Raw genomic sequence first — 20,161 nt, forward strand, 5'->3', positions numbered from 1 at the left:
GTGTCCTGCACCATGAAGACTGACAGAAAATAGTCGCTCGAAGCCTCAGACATTTCCACATTACCCAATATTGATTCCCCCTTCTCATCTTCCAAGGGACCTATGTTCAACTTTAGTCACCCTTTTCCACTTTATATAATTATAAAAACTTTTACTATCTGCTTTTATATTTTGTGCTAGTTTTCTTTCATAGTCTATCTTCCCTTTCCTTATTGCTTGTGGTTCTTTGTTGCTTTTTAAAATTTATAACGTGTGTGGGCTTCCTCAGGGACCACAATAAATGGCCCAATTTCTTAGGCATCGGGTCCACATGAATGTATCCACTCCCATGTCAAAGTTGACAAAAATAAATGCAACTCATTAAATACACAAAAAACCCAATAATTCAAAACAACTTTCCTTTGACAAACCTTTAAGAAAACTCACTGCAGAAACACAGAAGAGAGATTCTAAAGCATTTAATGCCAGTAGCTTAATGCCAATAGAATTACAGTTTCAAATGCATCTGTTCTCCACTACCATTAACAGCTTTGATTATGGTGCTGCAGTAGACTTATTACAAAAACCCAATTTGAGAGATTAGGTTCCAAGGCCTAAACCAGAAATAGCTCAATCCCTTAGTGCCAACTGTGAACACACATAACCTATGCACAACACAAGATTTACTAAAGCAAGATTTTGTCATTCTTGTAAGAATTACTAACTTTTCCAACCAGCGGTGTTGTGATAATATATCTCTGAAAATATATATTAAGTGTCTCATTATTAAAACTTCCTAAATATCACAAAGCTCTCCAAGAACAAACCAGAAATATTATAAGTTTCTAAAATCATTCACCACTTATTTAAGAGTTTGAAATTATTCGGCATTTAACTGCATTATAAAGAATTTAGTGGAGCTGGCACAATACATTTAAATAGAGTGCCAAAACTCTATACTTAGTCATTACCTAGTGAATTGAATTGATTAAATTTCACTCCTCCAAATGCTGCAGACACTGCAATAACCACTCTTTCCACTCTTTAAATGCTTCAGTGGGTTTGTGAGATACCACTATTGGTTGAACCAAAAGGCCAGGTTTAGAATCTTCCTCAATCCACCTCAACAATGCCTGAAAAACAAAACGACAACAGAGACTAAGTACTAGTGTACGTACAGGCCCTCCCGGGTTACGAGCACCCAAATTAAGGACATCCCATATATACAGGTGAGCGTTTAGAAAATGAGCAGGACAGATGATGATGGATTTGCCAGCTGCTGTGGGGCTGCAGGAATCTTCTGCTTGGTGGCAACAGGGCATTCCTGCATGCCTTCTCCCACTCCACTCCCCTCCCACCTCCCCCCCCACCCCCAAATCTCGAGCCGTGCAGAGATGGGAGGACCGAGCAGACTCACTAAGTCTAGGAGGCCGGCTGGCAGCCATAATTCCTGCACCTGCTTGCTCTCTTGTCCCAGCTGTTTCTGTGATCCTCTCTCATTTCTGACTTATGAAAAATTCAGGTTACGAACAGTTCACAGGAATAGACCCTGTGATAACCTATACTTATTAAAATTAGATTCAATTAATCACTCAACTTCAATTACTGACCTATTCACTCTTTCGATATTAAAAATATCGGGCTTGGCTTAATATTTGCAACTCTTGGCTGGAAGCACATTTAGAAGTTCCAGCAACAGTCTTGTTTCTTTGCCCATTCATTTCCCAAGAAACGGCTGTTCTACAAGCTACTCCCATTAGGGAGCAACAAATCATAGAGTCATTCTTAATGAAAAGATGGTTTTCTGTGCATATTATTTCTCAATAATTTATTCTTCATATACAATAAAGTCTAGCTTAACTGATTGAAGAAAAGAAGAATACATCCAAAATGGACATAAACATGCAGTTATGATATTGGAGATAAGCAGTGTTAGATTTTTTATATTCTGGTTCCTGATAGAGGCCGTGTCCTACACTGTTCCATCAGCTGGTTTCAGACAACAGCAAGCGGGAGTATTTGCACCAGTTGTTGACTCTGACCAAGCTGGCTAGCTCTATCAATTGCTTTGAGACAAACAAAGATGGCTTACGAGCTGAGTTACACTTGACTCAGTTGGACAGGATTGGCCCTGACCCACTGGAAATGTACAGTGCTGTGCTTCTACCCTGAAGCATGTCAGAATCTGTGAGGAAATGCATCATTGCCCTCATGTACAAGCAGAAGGTGGAGGGGGAAGAGATCGGAAATTGGCAATCTCTCAGTTAAAAGTGGATTACAAAATTCTGTCCAAGATCCTCAGCAATGGAGCCATATCTGCTGTGGGGCAGATGATTCCCCCAGACCAGACTTGCACTGTACCTGACAGGAAGATCTCTAACATCCTTGCACTAATTAGGGATGTGATTGTTGAAATTCATGACAGGGAGGAATAAACTTGGAAAATCTGTTTGAACCAATAGAAACCCTTTAATAGAATATTGCACACCTTCCATGATAGACCTTGGGATGGCAATCCATAAGTGGATCCAACTGCTCAACACAAACATCAGTAGCAAAGGCCAAATTAGCAAGTGTGAAATGTAAAGCTACCCATTCAAATCTGGGGACAGGTAGAGCTCCTCTCACTCCTCTGTCTTGATTGTATGTTGTAATCAGCTTTTTGCTGAATCCATCATCGGGAAGGATATGGACATAAGAGGGGATAACAATCCCAGCGAGCCAAAGCCTTCCTATACATGGATGATGTTGCCATCATTTGCTTAGACCCACTGATAAGCACCTGCAATCTGTTTGAGTTGGCGTCAGCATCCAGAGTCAGAGTCAATCACAGCAAAAGCAATGCATTGTTCTTTGTCAAGTGGTCCAACTAATCCTTTGCTCCCTTCACTGTCAGGTCTGATTATCTGAAGGTGATGGGAATATGGTTTAGAGGAGCAAGTACATGCAGCAAGAATTGGATGGCGTGTATGGCCAAGGTGAAATAGAAACTGGGAATGTGGGAGCACCGGTCCCTCATGATCACAGGGAAGACCCTGGTCAGCAGATATGTCAGGCTGTCAGTGTTGCCGTATGTGACACAAGTGTGGCCCATACCTTGATCCTACACTGCAACAATCATACATTTCATTTGGAGATACAAAATGAATTGTGTCCACAGGGATGCAACATACAAATCGCTAGAGTAAGGTGGAGGGGCAAAAATGTACACAACGTGGTCTTCATTTTGAGGACTACCTTTGTGTACGACTGTATCTTTGATAGTAAACATCATGTGTCACCATGTGCTGAAGTTCAACCTGCCTCCAGTGTTGCAAAGGCCTTGTTGCCACAGAACATTCCATTCATTTTGACTGTACCACGTTACCTGTCCAGAAGAGTTCATGCAGAAAAACACCTTCAACCACAAGTCAATCAGGCAGTGGTCTAAATGGAATGTCCCCGTAGCTGTTATCAGTTTGACAGGCCCAGCCCTGCTGTGGCGATTTGAAAGACTATTATACAAGACTCTTTTCCGTGGCTTTCCCCAAGCTTTTGCTATAGGTGCACCAAGTTTCAGTGTATGCCTTAGCAATTAGTCTCCAGTTTGTCCGTCTGCAGCACTTGATTGCAGACAAGTCCTTGTGCTGGAAGATCAGGGCTCAGGCAGCTAAAGTGCATCTTTCACTGATATGTTGATCCCCTAGTAGCAGTCAGTGTTTGTTTCATCATGTATCCCTGGGAAGATCCCACACAGCACAGTATGGGATTATCCTCAATAAAGACCACCATATTTCCTATTGAACCTTCTTTGCAGACACACATTTCAGGACATAGATGAAAGCCTCATCCATTCTACATCCACTTCAAGGGTAGCCTGCAGTGGGATTGAGACTCCAGCTTTGCAAGAATGATCTTGGCACTTGTTTGAGTATTCTCGCAATGAGGCACTCTGCCAAATGAGTTTGTGCAGGGGACTATCTGACCGTCCATTGTGATAATGCCCTTTCCAAATGTGTCTTGAGTTATTTTTTTTGAAAAAGTCAACATTTACAAGTTTTCTAAGTTAATGGATCCAGTTATAAACAGGCTCAACATATACTGCCAAGTTATAGTATATAAAATTAAGGGTTTTGTGCAGTTTCCTCTCCTGACTACACAGCTGCATTTCAGTAGTTAAATCAGCTGATAAAACAGTTTTACTTCCCCAGTGGTCTCTAATTCACTTGAAATGTTTGACTGACAGTAATTATGTTGTTTCAACAGAAAGCTAGAAAACATTTAAAATGCTGATTCTTGCTGAGTCTTCACTGTCAGTGGGTGTGAGAGCAGGAGAAAATAATTAAGGCAATGACCCCTGTCATCTAGCTCTTCATTCCCAGGGATTGTCAATTCAGGTGTTACTATATCCTACACTGTTCATGCTATGTACATGATATTATACTGATAATGGTGACCTTATGCATTTGCAAACTTGTGTCGTGTGCATTCATTCTGCACAGAAAATTCAAAATAGAGAAGTATAATTATAAATTAAGCTTTCAACTGATTTTTAAGGATTCACATGGAATGTTTTAAGAATAAGAATGTTGTATTACCGTTGTTACATTCACTTCTGATTCTCTAAACTGCATTACTGCTGCTGTTTGGTTTATGACAGTAACAACCAAGAATGTTGATTTTTTTGTTAAGTATTTTCTTTCATAATCAATAACCAATAATAAAACTCCAATGATAACGAACTGAAACTAGACCAGGAAATAGAAACTAATTTATATAAATCTATATGCAATACACCAGAATTTCACAACTCAGAATTGTGTAATGTAATCCATTGCACTTGCGCGGTTCTCTGTAAGATCACTGTGTCACTTGTCTTCTATTTCCCCAAACCCATTTTGTTCCATCTGAATTATTACTTCCATTTTTGGAGCTCTTGATTCCACTATGCTTCTGTAAAAGAATCTCGCATCCTAACAAACAACCCATATTTTCTCTATTTATCAAATTTCCTCATACTTTTTAAGCCTCTATTACACCTCAACTCTCGAGCTTGAACAAAAGCCAATTTCATTATATCATTCAATGCCACCCTTCTCAAACACTCCACTTCTATGCTGCACCATAATATGACTACTTTAAGATGGTTCTTTGCTTTGAGCTTTTACATCTTCCGTAATAATTCCTTTTAGGTCCTGTGCCATTACCTCCAGAGATCCAATGCAGCTTCCCAATCTTCAAATGTGTCATATTTGTTAGCCACACTTATTATTCTTATGTAACACTTATTATTCTTGTGTAACTGAAAAAGTTTTGATACATTAATCTCTAAATCATAGGGAACAAAATCTATGCTGAGATATCAGTAGTGTCAGCGCATGTGCCACTTTCAGATAAAATGTTAGTCTGAACCCCCAGCTGACTTCTCAAGTGGATGCAAAAGATTTGTTATCACTATTTCAAAGGAAGAAAGACATCCTCATCATTCTGCACAATACTTATCACTCACATGAACACCACAAAACAAAATAAATTATCTAATCATTAACACAGTACTGTGGTCAGTGTTATGTAGGAAATCCAGCAGCCAATGTACAAATTAGCTGTTGCATTTCTTATAGAAGTGACATTTGAAAAAGTACTTCACAGTTTGTAAATCACTGAGATCATGAAAAGCAGGCCTTTTTTTTGCTCTACGTATTTTTAGATCAGGAGTAATGATCCTTGCATAAACCATTCTGAACACTTTACGTTAAGCTACTGTATGTGCCCAAGCTGCCTAAAATCTAATTGTGAGGTGCTGTAACACAAACTTGTTTTGAACAGTATAGTGGGTTCCTGATTTTAAAATCTAATCTTATTAAAATTAATCCTCTTTGTATGTGATGAAAATGTAAAGCATTAATCAATCATAATACTGCAACTTCCACAAATGAATGAACTATTCTTCACTTTTTCAATGAAGCATTTCGTAATACTTCCCTGATAAAAATTTAGTGACTCGTACACTACCTTGTATCTCTCTTTAATGTCAAAGTGAATGGCACACTGCAACTTTTGTAGGCATATAGGGCATAAATCAATTGGACGTCGATCAGATTCATCTAAATGATTGGATCCCTGCATGACACATTGCAGCCACTGGCAGTGCTGCATGCCAAAAATGTGCCCAATCTCATGAGTTAAAGTCTGAAAATACAGAAAATGTCACGTTAGCAATGTTGATATAAAAAACTGAAAAGTAATTTAAAAATAAATTTAATAATTTTGTAATATTAAATCTGAAAAATGTTCTAATTATTTTTATAACAACACAGAATGTGGTAATTCAGCCCATCAGATCCATGTCTGCTCCAGGGGGACAATCACCCTCTTTTTATTTTCCCTGTTACCCTGCAACTTATTCTCACTAACACACGCTCATCAAATCTGATTTGATTCTTTCTGCCAATAATCTACACTAAGGGGTGATTTACAATGTCCAATTAACCTATCAATATGTCTTTGGACACCTGGAGGAAACTCTGCACAGAGTTCACCCAAGGTTAGAATCAATTATGAGTCCCTGGAGTTATGAGGCAGCAGCATTAACTACTGGGCCACCACACCACTCGAAGTACTTCTAATTTCATACAACATTGAATTTATGTTCACTTAGATTCTGAATTGTGATACCTTGGTCAAATTTTCACTTTCCATAAATTTACTGCAGAATGATATCTCTGACACAACAAAAATACTCAGAAATGATTATTTAAAAAAATACAATCCCCCCTTCTGAAATTATGATTGTGGAGGTTTCAACATCTCTCCAGAAAAAATGAGCAGTTGATCAATTTTTAGTGGCAGCAGTAAAGGTTAAATTGTCCTTTACTTCTATTAACATTGTCATGAAAATCTAGAGAAGGACCCTCATTATCACTTTATCCAAAATAAACAGAAACGATTACAAGTGTTGCACAACCAAGAGAACTAGGAAACAGCCACCAACTTTCCACAAACCAAATCTTTCCAGATGTTTACAGATAATGAAATAATTTTTATTGGCTGAAAAAAATGCTTGAGTGCAACAACGATTAAGTCTACATTTACCCATCTTTCCTAAGATTCACAGAATTTAACCTGGGAGGAGATGAGCATTACAAACTCTCTACTTGACACACCCTCGTCTACATTTGAAAGCAAGTTGTATCTCTCTCAACTAGGGAGGGAAAAATGCAAAGATTTCCCAAGGTTCTTGTTCCTGATTACAATACAATCCTTGTTTGGACTGAATGTATCTGCACACTAGTTAATGGTAATGGTTGATTGGTGCTGAAACACCCAACTATCAATTGGCCTGCTAACTTATTCCGAAAACACACATGAACAGCAGCCACTTAGGCCTTGTTTCAGGTCTCAAAATATCAACTGTTTATTTCCCTCCATAGATGCTGCCTGACCTGCTGAGTTTCTCCAGCACTTTGTGTGTGTTACTCCAGATTCCAGAATCTGCAGATCCAGTTTCTTCCCACATTCCAAAGACATACAGGTCAGGAAGTTGTGGGCATGCTATGTTCGCGCCGGAAGTGTGGCGACACTTGCCCCCAGAACACTCTATGCAGAAGATGTATTTCACTGTGTTTCGATGTACATGTGACTAATAAAGATGTCTTGACTTGTGTCTGCAATTAGCTACACCTGGATACCTAATGATCCAAAAGGTAGCTTTCACTGGCCTAAGAATGCTCCTGTTGACCAATACTGTTTCCAATTAAATCAAGCTGACAAATTTCAGGGATAACATTTCCACTGCAATGTTAAACAACCATCCACAGAAGATCTTCAGAGATCAATAGATTTTTGGACACTGGAGAATATTGAGGTCAGCATAGGAAGGTTCTGCAGATGTAAAAGATCAGCCATGACCTTACTGAATGATGGAGCAAATGACCTACTCCTGCCTCTATTTCTTTTGTGCTTATTACATATACACCTACCTTGCATGATCTTAGCAGTAGCTTGCTTGTTATGGATGGTGTGTAGTATCCATCAAAGACTGAATAATCACCAGAAACAACAGGATGCTTTCTCTTCAGCTTTCCCTTATAATTCATGGTGTAAAAATCATCATCATATCTGGCAAAGCTGAAAATTCCCATTCCTGTAAGGTGCATTAAAGAGAAATGGTTTGCACAAACTGACTTATTTCAGCAGTTCTTCTGATAGTTTATAGAAGTACATTAAATGCTTTAAAAAAAGCACATTTATAATCAATGCTTCTTCTATTGAAAATATTAAGGTTATAACATTAGGTTAAAATACTTAATTACCAAAGAAAATACTACTCCTAATGAAAGAGAAAAATGCTTGAGACATTCAAAAGGTCAAACAGAATTTACTTTTTTTTCTAACGCTGTGGCAATAATGTCACACTTCAGAATCTTAGTGCACATAAATTCAATGTTGTACAAAATAAGAACTACTAAGAGTGGCATGGTGGCACAGTAGTTAGTGCTGCTGCCTCATAGCTCCAGGGACCCGTAATCGATTCTAACCTTGGGTGAAGTCTGTGCAGAGTTTGTGCTTTCTCTTTATGACTGCATGGGTTTCCTCCAAGTGTTCTGGCTTTCTCCCGCATCCCAAAGACATACTGGTAGGTTATGTGCACATTGTAAATCACCCCTTAGTGTAGATTATTGGCAAAAAAGAATCAAAGCAGAGTTGATGGGCATGTGTGAGAGAGAATAAGTTGCAGGGCTACAGGGCAATAAAAAGAGGGTGACTGTTCCCCTGGAACAGACATGGATTTGATGGGCTGAACTGTCTCCTTCTAATTTGTTATAAAAATAACTGCATTGAATTGCTGGTTGGAATTTGGATCACTGCCTAATTTCATCAAAATTAGTTGAAAGTACCTCACTTGAATAAAACGTGCTCTATTTCTTATCTTTTCCACTAAAACAGCAGAGCCTCAAATAAGTCAGCAAAAAAAAAATCCTGTTACTTAGAACATAGAACAATATAACACAGTACGGGCCCTTTGGCCCACAATATTGTGCCAACCTATATAAACCTACTCTATCATCAATCTAACCCTTCCCCCCTACACAGCCCATAATCCTCCATTTTTCTTACATCCATGTGCCTATTTAAGAGTCTCTTAAATTTCCCTATTGTATCAGCTTCTACCACCACACCCAGCAGTGCATTCCAGGCACCCACCACTGTGTGTAAAAAAAAACCTACCTCTGACCATCTCCCTAAACTTTCCTCCTCTGACCTTAAACTGGTGTCCTCTGGTATTGGCTATTGCCGCCCTGGGGAAAAGGTGTTGGGCTGTCCACTCTATCTATGCCTCTCATAATCTTATACACCTTTATCAAGTCACCCCTTATCCTGCGTCGCTCCTAAGAGAAAAGCCCTGGCTCGCTCAATCTTTCCTCATAAGACATGTTCTCTAATCCAGGCAGCATCCTGGTAAATCTCCTCTCCACCTTCTCTAATGCTTCCACATCCTTCCTATAATGAGGCAACTAGAACTGCACACAATACTGTAAGTGTGGTCTAACCAGAGTTTCACAGAGCTGCAACATTACTTCGCAGCTCTTGAACTCAATCCCCCGACAAATAAAGGTAAGCACACCGTATGCCTTCTTATCCACCCTATCAACTTGCACAGCAACTTTGAGGGATCTATGGACTTGGACCCCAAGATCCCTCTGTTCTTCCACACTGCTAAGATTCCTGCCATTAACCTTGTACTCTGCCTTCAAGTTCCTTTTCCCAAACTGCATCACTTCACACTTCTCCAGATTGAACTCCATCTGCCACTTCTCCGCCCAACTCTGCATCCTGTCTGTATCCCATTGTACAGGTTTCTACACGACAACCTTCTACACTATCCACACCTCCAACCTTCTCGTCATCCGCAGACTTACCAACCCATCCCTCCACTTCATTATCATTTATAAAAAATCACAAAGAACAGGGGTCCCAGAACAGATCCCTATGGAACACCACTAGTCACCTCCAGGCAGAATACTTTCCATCTACTACAAACCTCTGAATTCTGTGGGCAAGCCAATCCACGCATGGATCCCATGCCTCATGACTTATGAAAAACCTGCGAGCATTAACATTACATTTTGCAGCTTTACTAGCAGAAGTAAAAACAGACAGTACTGCCATCCCTCTGTTCCAAGAGCACAATAACAGTCCAAGATTTTCAAAAGAATTTTTCTTATTTTCAATTTAGATTTCCAAGAGAGCTGAATTACTAGATAGGTGTCAGCCAACATGTTTCTGCCTATAGAACTGGCAGCAGTTCCTCTCAACACTGGCAAATCAGCTGCTTCTATCTGTGCCTTTTCAGTTACTTTGTTCTGGCTCCATTATAAAGCAGCCCAGGACAAGAAAGTAAAATAAGCTCATATTCAATTATATCCTTAAGGTCACATCCAAAGCTGAAGGCCATGAGGTTGAAACTCCATTATGGAAGATAAGAGTGTAAAGAATTTTACATGTTAACAGGAACAAAAGGTACAGGGGTAGGGAAAATATACATCCTGAGATTCCTAACCTTCTGTGAGGGATGCCTGACCAAACACAAAATTCCAGGAATCTTCTGGATAAAGATCAATCATTGTAATTCCAACAATGCAGAAGGCATCTTTGGGCTTTCTCTTCTTCAGGCATTTAAGGATACCACCTACATAGAAAGCAAGAATTTTAAAATGGCAAACTTAAAGATTCACACCAGCAACAAAAATATTTGAAATTAGATACTGCCAGAAATGTATACACAAGCTCATTCACAACAAATGAATCTGCATTAATATTTATGAAAATATTTAAGCGAACAGATGTGTTATTGTTCAATATTGTACATTTTATTCCACTCTCAAATTCCAAATATAGTTTCCCAATTTTGCCAGAAAGTTCATCCAAATGATTAAGTTGCATGGGATCCACGGTGAGTTGGCTGTTTGGATTCAGAATTGGCTTGCCCATAAGAAGACAGAGGGTAGCTGTTGATGGGTCCTATTTTGACTGGAGGTCCGTGACTAGTGGTGTTGTGCAGGGATCTGAAATGGGTCATGACTTCGATGAAAACGTGGGATGGGAGGGTTTGTAAGTTTGCAGGTGACACAAAGATTGGTGTCGTTGTAGATAGGGTAGAAGATTGCCAGAAGATAGAGTGAGATATAGATCAGTTGCAGATACAGGCAGAGAAATGGCAGGTGGAGTTTAATACATGTGAGGTGTTGCACTTTGGGAGATCAAATGTAAAGGGAAAGTACACAGTTCACGGCAGGACCCTTAACAGCATTGAAATACAGAGGGATCTTGGGATCCAAGTCCATAGCTCCCTGAAAGTGGCCACACAAATTGATAGGATGGTAAAGGCAGCATATGACAAGAGTCAGGAAGTTATGTTACAGCTTGATAAAACTCTGGATTGGCTGCATCTGGAGTATTGCATTCAATTCTGGTCGTCCCATTATAGGAAGGATGTGGAGGCTTTGGAGAGGGTGCAGAAGAGGTTTACCAGGACATTACCTGGATTAAAGGGCATGTGCTATGAGGAGAAGTTGGACAAACTATGGTTGTTTTGGAGGCTGAGGGAAGACCTGATAGTAGTTTATAAGATTATAAGAGGCATAAATAGAGTAGACAGCTGGTATCTTTTACCCAGGGTCATGTCTAATACTAGTGTTACGAACTAGGTTACTATCGGTGAATGTCCCTTTAGGATAGGATAGGGTAGTGTGTGTGTGTGTGTGTGTGTGTGTGTGTGTGTGTGTGTATATGTGTGTGTGTGTGTGTGTGTGTGTATATGTGTGTGTGTGTGTGTGTGTGTATATGTGTGTGTGTGTGTGTGTGTGTGTGTGTGTGTGTGTGTGTGTGTGTGTGTGTGTGTGTGTGTGTGTGTGTATATGTGTGTGTGTGTGTGTGGCGTGCTTACGTCAACAGAAGATAAAGGACGTTGTTGAAGAAGTCAGTCGGAGTCAGTCAGAGAAGAGAGAGGGAGAAGAGAGCGAGAGACACCAGCCTGCTAGTTTCTCTATTGATGGATGAGAAACAATAACTGTGTCTGTCACTACGATCCATGTATGGATTATTTGAAGTAATCCGGTGGAGTCCACTTTGTCGTTAACCTGTGGAGGGTAACAGGTATTTGTGTGGACAGCCACAAGTTGGATGCTTTTCAGGGTGAGGAAGTCACGACCAAGTAAACACTGAGGTGTCGTTTGGGTTCCATCATGGAACATTTGGATTTCGTAATTACTCTCTATTTTCTCTCTACATCTACGTCATATCTTCAGACAACGGTGGTTGTTGAAGAAGCCTTTGCTCATGTTTCACCTTATGGCTTGCTAACTGGAACTTTAAAAACCATTCCTGGACTTGGAGTTTGGGAATTTGCCACACACACACTACAAGTTTAGTTTTGGGGTTAATGTTTAAGGTTTAACATTTTTACTTTTATTTTTCTTATTATCATATGTAGCTATTAATAAAGTAGTTTTTAACACTGAATCATGACTCAGTGTGTTTCTTTTGTTGCTGGTTCGTAACACTAGAGGGCATGCATTTAAGGTGAGAGGGGGGATGTTCATAGGAAATGTGCTGGGCAAGTTATTTTTAACACAGAAACTGGTGGTGTGCTGCCAGGGGTGGTAGTGGAGGTAGATACAATAGGGACAGTTAAGAGGCCCTAATAGGTACATGAATATGCAGAGAATGGAGTAATATTGATCATGTGCAGGCAGAAGGGATTAGTTTAATGAGTTGAATTAGCTTAGTTCATTAAGTTAATGAACTAAGGGATCATTAACTTAATTAGTTCAGCACAAAAGAATAGGCTGAAGGGCCTTTTCCTGTGCTATACTGTTTTATGTTCTAAAACTCCTTCTAGTGCCAATCTGCATGCTTTAAAGTACTGCCCTTGCTCAATAAAACTTCCTTCTAACAGACAAACTGTAGAAACTAGCTGGCAGGAAATAAATTGCTGATCTGTTAAGTTTGCTCCACACTGTGATTAATGCTGTCTCTGCACTACTCCCACCATTTCAGGATACTATTTTTAAGAGACCTTACCACTACTCAGTAGTAATAAATAGGAGACTGACCAGGCTCTTCATTTAGGGATTTAGGTACTATCCCATGGGGCTAAGAAATTGGGGAAAATTGGCAAGAATTTTTTTAAATCAATTACTGATGTTATTTTATATATAGCACAAACCTAGCTGGCTCAATTTATCTAGGTGCTATCCCCAAGCAGGCACAAAATTACACAATGGCTCCACTTATTTCTTTTTGATTTATGTGAAAAATTTTAATTATGTACTTACTCTTAAAATTAGATGGATAATAACAATGTGATAACAAGTTATTTCTAATGTAAACTCTTTTGAACAATATTTCAGTAAACAAAAGTAATAGTAGTACCTGTGTGAATCTGCAGATTTTCTGAATATTTATTGATACGGAACATACAACCAGTGTGGGACACTGGAATTGGTTCTTGGAATTTGACCTTCAGCCCAAAGAAAAATGCCTCACAATATTCCTTTAACCAATGTATGTATGTATTAGTAGTTGCCTCCGAGTCAGCAAATGAACCTGAACATAAAACATAAATTGTATAAGAGCTCAAAAAAGTTTGAAATCCAATGAAAGTTAACCAGCTATTCAATGATTATTGAAAATTGACTCATTTCATATTAAAATGCTTCAGCAGAAACCATTCGTATAACTTCACGAAAATATCACAAAGCACCAAAAAGACAACAATAAACTAAGTAAAATATTGTTACATCTGTTATTGCCTATTTACAGGTAATTGGTAAGAACTTATAAAACTAATTGACAACATATGTATGTCTATAATCAGGATTGCAAGAAAGAATAACAGTTACAACTAAATTGTAAACCATAGCCACCTTTGGTAAATTAATTCAATAATGCAGCAATTTCATATTCTTTGAGCAATTATAATAGCAGAGGCTTAATGGTAATACATCTTCTCATATGCTCATTATCCTAGAATTGTTAAGCAGAATGCCATTGGACTTAAATATTCTTTAGTCCATTTGGTCCAGTCTTAATGAGTCTTAAAATATTTATTTTCTGTGAAATTCACAAATTTAAATGATACATGCTCTGTCGTTTTAAACCCCCACTGACAATGGATACACATTAAACTGCAGAGTATTCCAATTATATTTTGAATTTATCTTTACTCACATGCACTACATCCTTACTTGCAGAACTGAAAATGCAAACTGTATTTTATACACTAATATATCACACTCATGTTTTTGACAAACTAAGTACCTTAATGCTTAGATATTTTGATTTATCTATTTCTATTTCTTTCCATAAATTGTAGAAACTCACTTATCCACAATAATGATATTAGTCAACTGTCCAGGCATTTCACTAACCTTTTGATGTCCTTAAGTTCCTTTACAGCCTTTTGGACTGCATGCCAAACCTACTTTTGTTCTCAACAGGTTTCAAAATAGGACTGATCAACCCAAGTCCAACTCATCTGGATATGCCAAGAGTAGAAGTGGATGAAATACTGACCATCATAATTCTCAATCCAAACATTATCCATTTCTCCCCCACTGTTTATTATTGCCAGTCAATGCACCTTCAAGTTTCTCATACTTTACCATTTTTGATTTAGCGTCATATGATATACTCTATTAACTATATTCTGAACATCCAAGCACACCATATAGACTAAATTCTCTTTATCCATACATCGATGCCTTAAAAAAAGTTACATTTATCAAATACAACTCACCTTCTGATAGATCTTACTGGGTTCGCCTTCATTAACTATGCATTTCTATTTGTCTACTACTTTCATTAGAAATAATGAATTGCAAGAGTTTATCAGAAATATTTTCAAGAAAAATTTAAAAATCTTGTTCGGTTAACTGAATTTTACTTCATAACTATTAATATTTATGAGATCCAAGAATATACAGTAATTATCCTCCATTGTCTTAAACACTACATTTCAGCTGTAGTTTTAATATTGTTTGCCAGACAGTATATTGCTGCTGACCTATATAGAAAGTCCTCTCTTGGCCAAAGATATTTTCTGTTCAGAGTTAATGGGCACTCCTAGGTATCCAGCATTAATAGATACAGCAACATTTCCTATCCCCAGTGTTATATTTTGCCTACTCTTTCCAAGACCTAGGGAGTGGAATAAGAGAATTCTATATCTCACATATCACAGTTCCGCTTGAAAAGTGAATTTATTTAAATACTTCATCAAAGCTTAAAAAGTTAAATGAACAATATGGAAGAGTGACTTATATACCACATTGTTTATCCTGATGAACAGAAAAAGTGTCACTAATTTTTTCTCTAATTATACACTGTAAAACAGAATATGACATTGTGAAACATGCTGCAGCTTAAAAATTAAGTTTTGCTTCTCTGTTAACTGGGACCTGCATGAAGACAGCCCAAGTGTACCCTTGGAAGAAATACTGAAATAAAAGCCAATAATCAAATGGATTGTTCACAACGACTTTAGTTAAACAGTTATTTGGAATGTTTGTCCACCCATATAGAAAAGTCAATTCCAGTAGAGGATGTAGACAACTCTTGTACCCTGACTGCCTGTTAAGGAAGTTGAACAAATTCATTAGAATAAAATATCATCTATGCAGCATGTAAAATTTCATGAAATGCTTCTTAGGTTCAATACATCATATATAACCTTTGTGCATTTGCTCACATTTTTAAATGGATGTTTATAAAATGGAACAAGAAATATTTTTAAAGTTATTTTGGATAGTAGTGTCTCAGTATTATGGGCTGGAATTTCATGGAAGTCTCGAATAATGAACAAAAGGAACAGTTTAAAGAAAACATTACAAGATTTTTAAAAAGGAACACTGGGATAGACAGTAATTGGGAAACACTGAGTCAACTTGACGTCAAAAAGACATAAGTACAGCAAGTTATACTGTCAGGAAATGAAACAAACAATATGATAAAGGTTGTACAGAATTTAGTGACAGTGGTAGAAGGAAATCAGGGCAGCTGTGCAGTAGAAAGGACTTCAATTATGGACAGAAAAATGCACAAATTACTCTTGAATAGTCTATTTAAAATCAAAATCATTTTGCAATCTATTCATTTAACCTGAATGAAATAGTTTTATAGAATCATACCAATGATCTGAATGTAAATAATGCTCTTCCCAGGAACTGGTGTTTTCCTGTGCGGGTTGCTGTAAAATGTGTAGAAATCTTGCTTTGGTTCAGGGTGGCTAAGGATCCAGTCGGACTTCGATTGTAACTCAATGGGTTTGAAAAGAATACTATTTGCCTTAAGTCCTTCTTCCAGGAATCTTTTCACACTTGGACTGTATTCCTGATACAAGTCAATAAGGTCCTTATGATTAGAAATTAGGGCTGTCCTCAGGATCTCTTCACTGTGTTTGATTGTCTCCATTGAAAAAACAGGCGACTACAAAACAAAATTAAAACTCAGTATTAATTTCATTAGGTAGCTTCAGTTCCTTTTGCCTTTGCGTAAATATTATGCAACAGATAATTTTGTACTGAAGTTCTTCATTGCTTCAAAATCAAAAATAATGTTGTATTCATTTATGTAAACAATCAATTCATCCATTCTTGAGTTGAACAATAAGTACTGATCTTACCAGCATTGCTCATATCATACAATTCTTCTCCGATCTAAACCACTTACGGCGCCAGATAACTTCACGTCATCTTCATACTTGGGTTTACAGCTCTCAGTTTCTTCATTTATAAATAATGGAAAGGCAAGACTCGTATGCTCCTCATCCCTGCGACATGCTGTACAACTGATTCCATACCCAAAAGATTCAGTTCAAAAAGACTGCAGATGCTGGAATATGGAACAAGTAACAGAACACAGATAGAACTCAGTAGGTCAAGTAGCACCTATGGAGGCAAAAGGTGACTTACATTTCTTGCCTCCACAGATACTGTTTGACCTGTTCAGTTTTTTCAGCTGTGGTTCAGATCTGAACACTCTATTCTTATAGTTAAAGGACCTACTCCAGACACTCAAGCCCAAATATTCACTGCAGATATTCAACTTTCCACTACAGAACTGCGACCTCGTCTGTGCTATCAAACAGACAGAAAAGATTCCAATGGCATTATTTACAAAGAAGAACTCCATTACCCGCAGTCTTTTGGGTTTGTTTGTCAGCAAATGTGAGATCCCATGAACCTCTTTGACAGAGCCAAGAATAATCCAGGGGCAAAAATTGTAAAGGACATTGGTAAATTAGATAATAATAAAATATTGCTCAAGATCCAGGTATCAGACATGATGAGCTGGAACCTGATGAGACATATTACCCACTTGGCAAACCTATGCATGGATATATCACTGCCTTCAAACACTGTGTGCTATTAATGGCCTCTGCATCCTTCTTTCCTCTGTATGCTTATGGGCAGAATAATCGTGCAGCAGACAGCACTGCCACTTCACAGCTCCAACAACGTGTGTTCAATCCTGATCTCGGGTACCCAGAGTTATCATATTCTCCCAAAGAATTTCCCTGAGGTATACCAGTTTCCTCCCACATCCAAGAGATGTGCTGGTTTGTAGGTTAACTGGCTACTATAAACTACCACTGTTTGGGAGGAGAACTGTGGGGAGTCGATGGGCAATATTAGGAAGAATAAGTTACAGAGAAATAAGTGGGGAAATGAGAGTGATGTGATTATTTGAGAGATGGCATAGACTAATGGGCCAAACTGCCCCCTTCAATGTTATTCTGAGATACAATATATGGTGCAGATAATCATCTTAGTTTTCACCTGACATTCATTCCAGGAGCACATTGACAACACGCGCACTGATCTCACAGAGGCCCAAAGTGCAGATAAATCCTCCAAACCATAAATGAAACTTCCAAAATAATCTATTTGCAAAGGTAATGTGAACAAACCAATTCACACACTTCCTGCAGCTGTTTATTTGCTCAACTGTTCCCTTATCTAAACCATTGTTGGCTTCACCAAGAGCTGGATTTTACTGAACAGGACGGGGCTAGTTTAAGAGTAGTTGGTTGTTGGGAGATTAATACTGGCAAAGTTTACCATGCACCAGGGAGTCAGCCATTGTCCCACTGTGTACTCTCCATGCTTTCACTGGTAAGTTCCAAAGTTCCAGACAGCCTGGGAAACCAGGTAGTAAGAATCGATAAGTTCCAAATAGATTTTGCCATATTTCTCCAATGTGGTGTTACCTTCCAAAAAGTCATTGTGTACTTGCTTTCTTTCATTTGTAAGTTCAAGAAAGCCTGCAAAACCCATGGGTGTAAAGTTAAAAGCCCATTATTAATATTGCTCTCACTCATATTACATGGCAGCACATCTTTCCCAAGGGTGCTTCTCACTCACAACCTGAAGCACTGTAGTGAAATTTTAAATGTAAATCTCTGGGGTTTGGAGGTGACTCCCTGATGCACGGAACAAAAAACAGAATGCTGGAATTCCTGGTGCAGGGTCTTGACCGGAAACAATGACTTACACCTTTTGCCTCCACAAATGCTGCTTGACCTGCCGAGTTCTTCCAGCATTATTTTTGTTCCAGATTCCAGCATCTGTAGTTTCTTTTGTCCTTCTGAAAGATGGTCAATTTCATCAAGGTTATCTATCCCACCCACCCAAAACCCCTCCCCCATCATTCTGAAACAAGCACGTCAGTTCATTAAAATCCTGCACTCTTACTTTTCTTTAACAAAGTCTGAGATAAGGGAGCAGCTGAACAGATTAGCAGCTGCAAAAAAAACAAAATAAATGGAGGCCCAGAGGTTAGACACTTGATGAGTTTAAGTGAAGTTTGCTCATTCATCCTCATCGATTTCAATTTCCAGCTCGGCTTACCATACCTTCTCCTACAAGATTTCTTTGCCCTCATTTCTTTCTTTATCCTTCATTTTCCAGGTAGGTTCTTTCAACTCTTTGCCTTCAGTAAGTTGTTTTATCCTCATTAGAAAGTTGTTATTCAATTTAGAATTTTCTTATCATTCAAGTTTAAAGAAAAAAATAATTAATAATTTATTTTTTAAAATAATTAATTTTTACTTGTGGCATTCCTGTTCCCTCACTGGATCATTTGTGAATATTGCATTTTCAGTTGAGATCAACAATTTCAGATACTGACATCATAATAATTTATAGTTAATGACATTACTGAAAATCTTTGAGTATTTTGACAGCGTCAATTCCACAGAATTTGCTGCGATTTCAGACTTACAGATGCTAATTGCTAAATAAACACAGTTTACAATAATGAATGTAGTTTCCCCAAATCAAAATGAGTGTAAATTCAAGTGGGAAGGAGTCCCCGATGTTGGATGTGGGCAATAATTTTCCATTCCTGTGGGGTAAATAACTCGTGCTCGAAAAACCCAACAGGTGAGGCACCATCCGTGGAGAGAGAATTGACGTTTCAGATCCAAGCCAGTGATGAAGGTTCGCGGACCTGTTTCCCTTCCCAGTGGAAACTACCTCACCTGCTGGGTGTTTGAGTTCATAATTAATAATACCTGTATATTACGAAGCCAGAAAATGATAGAAACTTGACCAAATAAAGTATTTTTCATCTGCACCACTTTCAGGCTACTTCCTAGTGATCCATTTAAAATTAAATGGTAACAAGCTATAATTGCTGTCTAAATTAACTGACACTAAATTTGTCTGCAGAATCTAATCTCGATAGCGCCCGAGACTTTCGGTACTCCTCCCCTTCAACAGGATATTCCAACATCATATCACAGTTTCATCAGGTGCTACATTAAACAAGAATTCTTACGTACTCAAACAAAACGAAGTCCCAGACTACACGCTCAACAAGGGGGGGGGGGGGGGAGAGAATAGGGGGCAGTTTTCTCACGCAGGCCTACAACATGGAAGCGCCCGAGCAACCAGGCTTGATTTACGGCGTTAGCGCCACCGCCCGCTCCATTGATGACGGCAGACTGCGTCATCGGCCAGTAACCGCTGATGCGCGCGGTGTACCGGGGGGGGACCAGCGCTCCAGTTGCTTCAGCGAGACAGAAGCCCAGAAGATGGAGGAGTGCGGATGTGCGTAATGGGAGCTGTGGGTTGTTTTCTCCTCCCCCCCCCCCCCAAACTAAACGTTATTTGGGTTTGCGGATTAGACGTTGGCCGAT

At 38.7% G+C, this 20,161-nt stretch overlaps 1 protein-coding gene across 3 annotated transcripts; it reads right to left on the bottom strand.

Annotated features, from left to right (window-relative positions):
• Positions 1 to 442: 442 nt before the first annotated feature.
• Positions 443 to 19,952, bottom strand: LOC127580066 (archaemetzincin-2). Of its 3 annotated transcripts, none has more exons than XM_052033265.1 (7): positions 19,805 to 19,952; positions 16,149 to 16,446; positions 13,393 to 13,566; positions 10,520 to 10,648; positions 7,938 to 8,101; positions 5,971 to 6,147; positions 443 to 1,112 (listed from the first exon to the last, which is right to left on the bottom strand). In XM_052033265.1, exons 2-7 carry the CDS (start codon positions 16,429 to 16,431, stop codon positions 975 to 977), a joined length of 1,065 nt encoding a protein of 354 aa, XP_051889225.1. In that variant the 5' UTR covers positions 16,432 to 16,446; positions 19,805 to 19,952; the 3' UTR covers positions 443 to 974. The 3 variants fall into 3 exon arrangements, with proteins under 3 accessions (XP_051889225.1, XP_051889226.1, XP_051889223.1); XM_052033266.1 differs by lacking the exon at positions 19,805 to 19,952 and adding an exon at positions 18,875 to 18,965; XM_052033263.1 differs by lacking the exon at positions 19,805 to 19,952 and adding an exon at positions 16,643 to 16,768.
• Positions 19,953 to 20,161: the final 209 nt, after the last annotated feature.

This window comes from Pristis pectinata, chromosome 18, assembly GCF_009764475.1.
Source record: "Pristis pectinata isolate sPriPec2 chromosome 18, sPriPec2.1.pri, whole genome shotgun sequence".
In the NCBI taxonomy this organism is placed as follows: Eukaryota; Metazoa; Chordata; class Chondrichthyes; order Rhinopristiformes; family Pristidae; genus Pristis; species Pristis pectinata.

Coding starts and splice junctions, on each gene's coding strand:
- LOC127580066 (XM_052033263.1), bottom strand. Junction 6,148..7,937: donor TACTGCTAAGATCATGCAAG/GTAGGTGTATAT, acceptor CTGTATTTTCAG/ACTTTAACTCATGAGATTGG. Junction 1,113..5,970: donor ACATTAAAGAGAGATACAAG/GTAGTGTACGAG, acceptor TTTGTTTTTCAG/GCATTGTTGAGGTGGATTGA.